Source organism: Bufo gargarizans, chromosome 3 (genome assembly GCF_014858855.1).
Source record: "Bufo gargarizans isolate SCDJY-AF-19 chromosome 3, ASM1485885v1, whole genome shotgun sequence".
Taxonomy (NCBI): Eukaryota; Metazoa; Chordata; class Amphibia; order Anura; family Bufonidae; genus Bufo; species Bufo gargarizans.
The window spans coordinates 49,508,277-49,519,332 of NC_058082.1; the positions used below are offsets into that span (position 1 = coordinate 49,508,277).

The 11,056-nt window shown below is 44.6% G+C and overlaps 1 protein-coding gene across 1 annotated transcript in view; it reads left to right on the forward strand.

The window, feature by feature from the left end:
- COG6 (component of oligomeric golgi complex 6) overlaps positions 1-9,381 on the forward strand; it is a 152,540-nt gene extending 143,159 nt beyond the window's left edge. The window contains 1 exon segment of the mRNA XM_044287377.1: positions 9,177-9,381. Coding sequence (XP_044143312.1) covers positions 9,177-9,324 — 148 coding nt within the window. The 3' untranslated portion in view covers positions 9,325-9,381.
- The last annotated feature ends 1,675 nt before the right edge of the window (positions 9,382-11,056 follow it).

An 11,056-nucleotide genomic window follows, 5' to 3' on the forward strand; every position in this document is an offset into this window, starting at 1 on the left:
ATCCACCTGGAATAGGCATAAAGTTTAGACCATGCTGGTATCCGTCTAAGATGTGTGGCCCAGTAATATTTGGTAATGTCTGGAACTGCTAACCCCCCTTGAGATTTCAGGGCCATAAGGGTACTACTTGCTATCCTATGTCTCTTCCCATTCCATATGAATTTAAATATACCAGCCTGTAATGCTCGTAGTTCCGTCCTTGGTACATGTACCGGGAGGGTCTCAAATAAATAGAGTAATTTTGGCAGAATGGACATTTTAACTGCCGCTATGCGACCAAACATGGATATGGGAAGAGACATCCATTTAGCCATCAAACGTTTAAGCTCTCTAAAAAGGGCAGGGAAATTATGGGAATATGTAGAAGAATATGTTGCTGCTAGATTCACTCCTAGATGACGCAGGGTAGCATCTTGCCAATGAAAGCGGTAGTTAGATCGTAACGGAGCTAATACATCTACCGGTAAGTTTAGGGGAAGGGCTTCTGTTTTCGAGGAATTAATCTTATATCCGGAGAGTCGACTATACAGTGTCAACATGTTAAATAAGTTGGGCAGAGTAATATGTGGGTCTGATAAGGTAAGCAAAACATCATCCGCAAATAATGATATCTTGTATTCTACTTGGTTAACCATAATTCCATGAATATCTGGGTGGGACCTAATTGCTGCGGCTAAGGGTTCAATGCAAAGCACAAACAGGAGAGGAGAGAGCGGGCATCCCTGCCTGGTGCCGTTTTTTATCGGGAAAGGAGCTGAATTTGCATATGGTAATTTAATTGTCGCTGTAGGATGACTATTTAACGAGTTGAGGGCTGAGATAAAAGGACCAGAGAATCCAAAGGCCCGCAAGGTGGAAAACCTAAACGGCCAGCTTAAGCGATCAAACGCTTTTTCAGCGTCTAAACTCAATAATAGTGCCTGTTGATGTTTCCTATTGACAATATCTATCAGATTAATAAGTCTTCTCGTGTTGTCTCCACCCTGCCGGCCCCTCACAAAGCCAACTTGATCCGAGTGTATCAGTCGCGGGAGCCAATATGCCAACCTATCTGCCAATATCTTGGTGAATATTTTTAAATCCGAGTTTAGAAGAGCAATAGGGCGGTAGTTTGCGCACTCTAGAGGATCTCTTCCCGGTTTTGGAATGAGCGTTATATGGGAATGCAGCATGGTCTCTGGTATGGCTGAGCCTTGTAGAAATGAGTTAAAAAGTGTATATAGATGAGGTGTAAGGAGAGATGAGAAAGTCTTATAATAAGAATAGGGCAACCCATCTGGTCCAGGCGACTTGCCATTAGGTAATTTGGAAATCACACTCTGAATCTCCTCAGCCGTGATCTGAGCATTAAGTGCAGACCCTGCCTCTGGTGATAATTTGGGTATATTACTTTGAGCCAAAAAAGAGTCAAATAGTGCTTGGCGGTCGACTGGGTCAGAGGGCGCCTGTGGTGTAAGAGAATATAAGGAAGCATAGTATTGCTGAAATTGATCAAGTATCGCTTTAGGGTCATATACCATGTCTCCACTGTTCGCTCTCAGAGACATTGGAGCATTAGTCGTGGTTGACTCTCGCAACTGGCGAGCTAAGATAGTATGTGATTTATTCCCCCACATATAAAACCGTTGGCGTGAATATAATAGGAGTTTGCCAGTTTTTTCAAAAGCCATTTCACGCAAACGAGCACGGAGAAGTACTATACGCCGTAATAAGTGACAAGAGCGATGAGTCCCCAAACGGCTTTCTAACTGTTTTAATTGGCCAAGGGTGTTATTATATCGGAGATTATAGTCTCTTTTCAATCTAGTGCTTACACTAATACATTTGCCTCTGAAAACGGCTTTATGCGCCTCCCACAATATAGCTACAGACGGGGCCGTGGATTGATTAAAAGTAAAATATTCCTCTAAGGAACTTCCCAGTTCCTGTCTGGTTGGCAATTTAGTTAATAAAGATTCATTAAGCCGCCAGTGGCATATCCTAGTACGAGCATTCTTTGGGTTAAACGTGACCGAGATTGGCGCGTGATCTGACCACGTGATATTTCCCAATTCCGCATCTGTTAGCATCCTAAGGGCAGGTGCATTCCCAAAGAAACAATCTATTCGAGTATGAGTTCTGTGAGGGTGAGAATAAAACGAATACGTCCTAGCCGAAGGATTATTGACCCTCCACAAATCATATAGGGCATATTGTCTAATGAGTTTTCTAAAGAGACGTGATAATTTTCGCTGGGCTCTAGATGGTGTCGCCTCTCCTAGTGTCAGTCTATCCCAATGCTCTGAAAAAGCGACCTTAAAATCTCCGCCTATAACAAGTGTTGCCGGCAGATATTTTTCCAGTTCTCGAAAGACCTTCCTCAGGAATGGAATCTGGTTTGAATTTGGGGCATAAATATTGCATAAAATAAATGGAGCACCATGGAGAGAGGCCTGAAGTATTACATATCTACCATGATCATCAATCTGTGCAGTTTCCACTTGTACAGGACATGTAGTGGATAAAAGGATAGCAACTCCAGCAGTTTTTGTATCAGCATTAGCTGAATATATTCGCGGGTAGGATCTAGCCGCAAACTTAAAGGAGCCCTCTCTATCAAAATGTGTCTCCTGCAGGAAAACAACGTCTGCTCTGTGAGATTTACACTCAGTGAGAGCTAGGCGTCGCTTTGCATTAGAGTTGAGTCCCTTAACGTTCAAGGAAATGCACTTAATCATGAGTGTATGTGGTGTAACAGTACTTGCCAATGACCAGAGTGACATCCCCTAACGAACATCCATCTCCATATACTGAAATCCGTCCCAATATACCAGCAATAAGGATCCTGAAAGGAAAAAACATTGGGGAAAAGGGGGAGACAAAAGACAACATATACAACAAAGAACATGGTATACAATTCTGAACAATGGGTGTGACCACCCAGTCAAGACTCAATATGATGTGAGCAAAAACGAACAGTAAAGCCCACGTCTGTCCCACCTCAAAATCTAGAGTGAGGGATAGAGAGAGGGCAACAAATAGAGTCCTGTTGGTAGGGACCTGACTGAACGCCATAGCAGGCAAGGCCAGAATGATAACTCAGAGAATATCTGAGATAAGAAAGATCAAACAAAAAGAGAAAAACAATGCAATGAAAACAATTGCACCAATTGTAAGAGCTGCTGCTCAAAAAATTAGTTATACAAACTGAATGGAATGACGTGGTATAGCAGGAGGTGCTCAAACCCACATGCAGTCGTGCATATATATAGGGGAGCAAATCCTGCACTTGTGGCCCGTTGCTAATGGCAATCCCCAGCAAACATGCATACGGTGGAGGATGCCCGCAGCGAACCACAAGTACCACAATAGACATCCTACACAAGGTAACAATTGTGTGGATGTGATAATCAATATAACAATATAACAAAATAGCAACAGACAGGTGCACTCTGCGGTATTACTAAATCCTCAAACTGGTTTTAAAATTGAGAGATTAGTCAACATGTCCTACGGAGTAGGACATGTCTAAGCCCGGGCACCGCGACAAGGTTTCTCAAGTAGCCCGGGACCTAACACTCTCCTACCTGTGCCAGTGGGCAAATACCAGGAGCCAGTGGGCAAATTACAGGAGCATAAGGCCGACTCACAAACAACTCACCAGTTACCTCCAGCATATATCCATGCTTGCAATGGGAGGAGGGAGGAGTCTGCAAGTCCCACTCAAGACTGTCTGGTATGGCCCAGGCCTCACAGGTGCACCTAAATGTGGCCTGTAGATGGAAAACAGGCACATTTAAATTGGAGTTTATATACCTCCAGGAATCTCTATATATACAAACTGAATGGAATGACAAACTGAATTAGTTAACTGAAGGCCTCAGAGGGATTCAATCCCTTAAATATAAGCTTTCAAGGAGGCGCGTCACGTAGGGGAGATCCATATACTCCCGGTTGAGACGGAGGTCGGTTTCTTTTCCGCTGGACTGTGTGCCATAGTGGAGCTGGAGCTGAAGGAGGGTCTGGGATCTCCCAATTCTCAAGGGCCGGAGTGTTAAGACCCAAAGAGGAACAAAAACGGGACAAGTCCGCATGTGTGCGTAATATAGAGGTCTTGCCATTTTTCGTAGCAATCAAAGCAAAGGGGAAGCCCCAACGATATGGGATTTTGAGATCCTTCAAACATGCTAATAGAGGTTGAAGGCTTCTCCTTTTCTGCAGGGTCATCCAAGATAAGTCCTGATACAGGTGAACGCTTGAGCCTTTAAAAGAAATCGTACGTAAGGTATGCGCCTTGGCCATGATGGATTCTTTCAGGCGGAAATCATGCAGACAACAAATCACGTCTCGTGGTTGTGACGCAGTATTTTTCGGCCTAAGCGCTCTGTGGGCCCTATCCAGTTTGATGGTTAGTGGTGTTTGAGGCGCCAAAATCAAATTAAACAATTCGTTCAATATAATGTCCAAATCTTCATCAGACTCCGATTCCAGCAGACCCCTAACCCGTATATTATTACGGCGTCCTCTGTTGTCTAAATCTTCCAGATGATTAGTATTTTCTCTAATAGCTTGGGATTGAGTGGCTATAATAGACTGTAATCTGGACACGTATCTTCTGGTGTCATCATGCTCCGTTTCAATCTGATCCACTCGGGCAGACATTTGTTGAAAGTCCACTCTCAAGCAGGAAATTTCAGCTTTAAAGGCATCATGTACCCCGGCTACCATTACTTTAAAGTCCTCTTTTGTGGGCATCTGCTGTATTGCTTGCTGTAAAGACTTCATATCTTGGGAGGCACAAGGGGGCTCATTCCCATTCTCATCCCCAGACACTGAGCGTTGGCTCCACATATTTATTTCATCAGGGGGGTGCAAAGTAGCAGAAGCTGTGTCTGCTTCAACTTCAGGACTGTCTCCCCACTCACGCCGGCGTGCCGGCGTAGCCGCAGGCTGTTTAGCTTGCTTAGGCGCCATTTTAGGCGGCATGGTAACGTATATGTCCTGGGAGCCCTGTAGCCAGCTAGGGGGCCTCAGGCCTAGGTCAGGGGTGCCTGTGGGCCGCTCCGGTATAAACTCCACAGCCAGTGGGCAAAGGGAGAGTTCCCTGCTGCTGCGCTCACCTGTTGCGGCCGAAGATTCAGGGGCCGTCTGCACTGTAATGGCGCCTGCTGCTGACCGCTGGAGAAGGCCGCCCTGGGAGGACTGAAGTTGGGAGCCACGAGTAAGGTACTTGTCCAGTGTTCCTTCCCCTCGGGAGGACGGGTGGGTAGTGGGCTTCTTTAGGGGTAACGTTTTCCCCATGTGACGCGCCGCTGTTGGCTGAATCGGCCTGCTTTAGCGGCAAGAGCAGCGGAGCTCAGGGATCACGCTGCCATCTCTGCAGACGTCCAGGCCACGCCCCCGCACTTCTTCCTCTTAAAGATTACACTGCTCGTTGTCTTGCTTGCAGAGGCTGTGCAGTGTAATTATAAGTGCTCGTCCTATTTAAGTGAATGGAACAAGCACTTGTAATGTCACTGCTCCTCCAAGACAATGTGCAGTGTAATCTTTAAGAGAAAGCAGTGCTTGTACGAGCGCCGCCGCCTCTTCAAACAGCTCATTGGCGGGGGTGCCAGGAGTCGGACCCCCACCGATCAGATATTGATTACCTATTCTGAGGAAATGTACTGTACCCCTTTTAAGGCTCCAAATAAGTGCAATTTTGTATTTGAATAGGAACCACATATTACACCCAAACGATGCCGATAATTCCCATTCACCCTTATATTTAGAGTTCTGACCAGCTAGGAATAGCACATAAGTACATTCAGGTGCTCCACATAAAAAAATCTAGGATCTATGTTAAACATTTCCAGGAAAATCTCTTCTACAGAGTATAAGTAGCAGCCTGAATTTTACTAAAGCTCCTGCGCTGTAAGTGCTGTAAAGTAGGGGCAATTTGCACATATGTAATGCACTGGGTACTTCCTAAAATTACACGTTGCTTTATAAAACAGTAAAAGCGTTGTAGTATTGTATCACAATAACTGCTCATGGAAGCAAAGAAAACCATGAAGTGAAAGCCTTTATAAGCTTCACTAAATACAGCGAAATTGCCAGGTTCCAGCCGGCTGTGTCCCGTCACTAGACACGGTGACACCTGAGGCTTTAGTAGGCTGAAGGGCAGGGATCAAATAAGGGCTTTGGAGGCTGTATATGAACATTTTTACGACAGTTTTTGGCGTTAGTCACAAGACCCCTTTTTTCAACTTTTTAAATGCCCACAATATTTTTGAGTGACAGGGGCCGAAAACAGGCATAAAAGAAGAGTAAAAACTACCCCAGTCAGGGGCTGGAGTAGCTTTTACTCCAGGTGCATGGACTGCCAGAGGTGCGTCTACTTTATGACAAAATTAGGAGAATCCTCCTGCAGCGAAAGCGGGGGAGAAAGACTGGTGTAAAAAGCTGGTCTTTGTAAATGACAGCCTATATTTGCAACTCTTTTTGGCATTGCTATTCGCCATACATTAAAGGGGTTGTCTCACTTCAGTAAATGGAATTTATCATGTAGAGAAAGTGAATACAAGACACTAATGTATTGTCATTGTCCATATTGCTTCCTTTGCTGGTTTTCTCGGTTCTATCCACCCTGCAGTCCGGCAGCAGTGGCCGTGTTTGCATACTATAGGAAAAGGGCTTATGCACACTCTCACGGTCCCGGCCACCTGAGAGGCCAATGCTTTTTCCTGTAGCGTGCAAGCACGACCACTGCTGCTGGATTGCAGGGTGGTCGTAACCCTAGAAACGAGCAGTGTATAATGTGATGGGAGCAAAGGAGGCAATATGGACAATCACAATACATTAGTAAGTGCCTTGTATTAACTTTCTTTACATGATGAATGTCATTTGCTGAAGTGAGACAATTCTTCGTACATGTGCCCGTTTAGATGGCTCATAAAGGGAGGTGGGACCCTGAACAGCTAGCCACAAGGACAGGGGTTGTCTCCTTTTAAAATATGACAGCACAGCAGTCAGCTGAGACTACTTTCACATCTGCTTTTTTAAAGGTGATGTACACTTTTGGGGGCAATTTTGTATAATTGCATTATGCTTATTTTGAGCTAAAAATTATTTTTTTCAATTGGTCTTTATTAACAATATGGAATCCTTTTTTTCTGTACAGAGCTGAGATGCTCTACTGGATGCCTGTGGATTTTTTGTCTTTTCCATCAGACCAGGAGCAGACGGACTTCTTATCTCTGCTCTCTGACCTTGTGAAGACTCATAGCTCAGTTCTTATGTTACTGATAAGAATCTGGCTTAAATAAATGTTTGACCTCTTAGTAGTTTAGCGATGAGGTTTATTAGACGACCGGCACAAATGGAAAGTACCAGTCTTTAGGGCCCATTCACACGACCGTACTGCTTTGCGGATCCATAGACTTGTATGGGTCCACAGAAGTTTATTTTTGCAAAGCCACAGTACGGCATAACGGATGCGGACAGCACACGGTGTACTGTCCGCATCTTTTGAGGGCCCATAGAAATGAATAGATCCACAGACCTTCCGCAAAATTGCGGAACGGGTGTGGATCCGTACATACGGTCGTGGGAATGGGCCCTTAGAAAAACAGTTAACACTTTGTGACTTAACGGCTCAATATTTTTAATAAAAGCCAATTGAAAATATGATTTATAGCCAAAAATATGTTAAATGCAAGCATAAAAAAGTGAATTGACTCCAAAGGTGTACATAGCCTTTAAATCCAGCAGGCCGCTGGAGTTCACATATCCAGCATAGCCGTTCACAGCCTGATGGATTTAAAAACACTGATGTGAAGCTAGCCTAATAGCAGCAGGTTCACCTTCACTAACCCCTGGTGATGAGCTGAAATAGCAGGGTCAGCAGCGTCTGGCCAGACTGTTCCCCTGCATCTGCCGAGCGTTCAGATGAACCAGGACTTTCTGAAGTGGGGCATAGCGAGGGTTCCTGAACAGCAGGACCATCCTCTAGTATGTCCATGCCCCTAATAGTTGGGACAATGCCTTTAAATCAGCGCTATTACAATACAAAGAATGTTGTTGTTGTCCTGTCCTTGGGGTCTGTATTACAGCTTAGCTATGGTAAAGAGGCCCTGTGTCTTAGTAACCCCTCACATTCTCCACGTGATGATAATTATGAAGCTTCTTTTCATATAACTCGATGTTGTACCATTCCTCTATTATTCCTACAAAATTTTAAGAATGAATTGCCAGCTGTCTGCATTAAAGGTCCAAGTGGGTGTTGCCCGTGGGGTGGGGGCGTTTCCATGCACAGCCCAAAACTGGCAGCATTCACTAAATTGTGTCAGAAAGTGCGAGGACCCACCCCTAACTGGTAACACCCAGCTGGATCTTTATTGCTGACTGCTGGCAATTCAGTTATAGACATGTAGTAGGGATAATAGAGGAATGGCACAACATAGAGGAAAGTTGCACGATTTTCTTGAATTATTATATGGGGAATGCAAGTAACCTCTATATCCGACATGCCAGGAAAGGTGAGTAGGTGACGGGTCCGCTTTAACGTGAACGGCTCCCTGATGGGACAACGCCTTATTGCAATACTGCTCCACCACCTGGTACTCAGCAGCAGCCAAAAATGTAGTATCTGAATGTGGAACTGTGTTAAAGGGGATATGCAGGATTGTAAAAACATGGTGGCTTCCTTCCAAAAACAGAACCACACCTTTTACTTGGGTTGTATCTAGAATTGCAGCTTGGCTTCATCGGTGGAGCTCAGCTGTAATGTTGTACTCAGCCTTGTTACTCCGTTGTACATTTATTGCATTTAATTGGCCTTTTTAGCTATTTCTGGAAGTAAACACTGTTGCATAACTCGCAGTATCTGAAATTGTAATGGCCAATTATTTAATGGATGTCTAACCGTAGCATTTCTATTCCTAGCAGGTAAAAAGTTCAGCTATGGTTCTTATGTAATGTGGGGTAGTACCTGTTATCACCTGCAGATGGCACTGTTGTCATAGGTTGTAAGTAGCAGGGAATCGGAATAGAATCTGCTATTCACACTACTAATGAAGACATCAGTGTATACATGTATTCTGTTAGTGGTTTATTAGTCATGTATTTTCTGTCACATACATGAGATATAGGAATGTGCATGTACAACTATCAGACGAGCTAAATGCATCATTTTCTCTCTTCTTTCTTTATATCAGAGAACAGATAATTAAGCAGTCCACTGAGCTGGTCTGCAGAGCTTACAAGGAACTGTACGACGCGGTCATGGATCCTGTTAACAGTTACAGGGAGCCCACAAGTATCCTCCAGAGATCTCCACAGCAAGTGCAGACCCTTCTTTCCTAAATATTCAATGCCTCATGATGTATAGTGTATGATTTTAATAAACGAGATGTATGTGTATTGCGTATTATTCCTTTCATTTTTGCTACCCTGCCCTAACTCACCTTTTGTTGTTATTCCGGTAGACAGAAACAAGCACACCTTCACTAGGACTAGCAAACACTAGAATACCTAAAGCCTACCTGATGGAGACCTGATTAGTAGCTTAGTCAGCGGTGGGACAAGGAGCTAGAGGGAAGGGTTAACTCTAGGAGGACCACGGGGAAGTTCACCGAGCACTAGCCCCAATACAAAGGGTGAGTGGAGCGACACCTGCACCTGCCCAGCGGCAGACACGGGCTACCAGCGTAACACCATGGGGGTCTTTTATTATCAGATGTGATGTATATTTGTTGCAAATCCAGTCACAACTGGGATTTACGGCCGAATCTGCGACTTTTTCCCGCTCGCGCTAGGTCTAAGAAGGGGGCTCATTTATCATTAACTACACCTGTTTTAGACGTAGAAAATTATCTAAATCTAAGCCAGCAAGGGAGCTGGTATAGATTTAGACGGGCAGCGGGAGCAGCTAAGTTATGTACAGGCCGGCGTCTCAACATAACGTCGGCGCATCCACTGCCAGCATTGGGTATTAAGACCGGCGTCTAAATCGCAGTTCCTAATAAGTGGGCCCAAATGTGTCCATTCAGTTATGAATAATGTCTAGAGTTAGCGTGCTCTGCTCTGAAAAAGTCAAGAGTGGAAAAGTGCAACCAAAGCCATAGGTCAACCAGGCCTCGCGCAGATGGCAGGAAAGATCAGTGCTCAGTACTGAAATCATGGAGCGCCACATCCTAACTGAACATGTTGTGGTTGGTGGGGTTTCCGTAGAACCAGTGCTCTGCTCCTATCGGAGAATGCGTTCCATTTGGCAGAATGTGATGGGCTTTCCAACAAAACACTTATTTTGCCTTCATATGAAGATACAGGCAAATGAAGGTAGAGCTTGGCCTGTAGATTGTTATGGGATGCATAGTTGTGATCCTGTACCATGAGAGACATTTATGAGACATTGCTGTATGGTGACCTCTGTGTTGTAGGTTATACGGCTGATTTTAAAATAATTGGGTAGCGTTATGATTGGCACAGTTCTTATATAATGCTTATAGATACTATATCTGCTTAGTGGACCATCAGAGATGTTTAAGTGACCTTCTGGCCTACCGTATATACACAGTCATTATGTGTGCAGCAGTAGTGAGTTCCTCTATGGTGCAGCGTTCATTACATCAGCCAAGACTGTTCTTCAGAGACATGCTGCGCTTAGGGGACATGGAGCACTTTGGAGAATGGTCGGCGAGAACTTGGTGTAGTTACTTGGCTGAATCAAAGCAATCAGCAACAGACTGCAGCAAGGACAAGATGGCTGCCAAAGAATAAAACAAGGGAAATGAGGTAGAAACGAAACAAAACTTTTCCAAAAGGGCCACCAGATGTACTGTAATATGTCACATTATTGTACTGGGGACAGGGTTTTATGGGGGTTGCGGAGTCACTTTTTACTTTTAAAAGTTACACCTTTGGCCCATCTTGCACTTTGGTGGCATATTGCTAGGGTATGCCACCAATATCCAATAGGTGCGTGTCCCACCTCTGCGAAGGGGCATACTTTCCATTCACTTCAATGGGAATTTCGAAAATAGCCGAGGCGAGCGAGCACAAGGTGAGACCCGCACCAATTGGATATTGGTGGCAT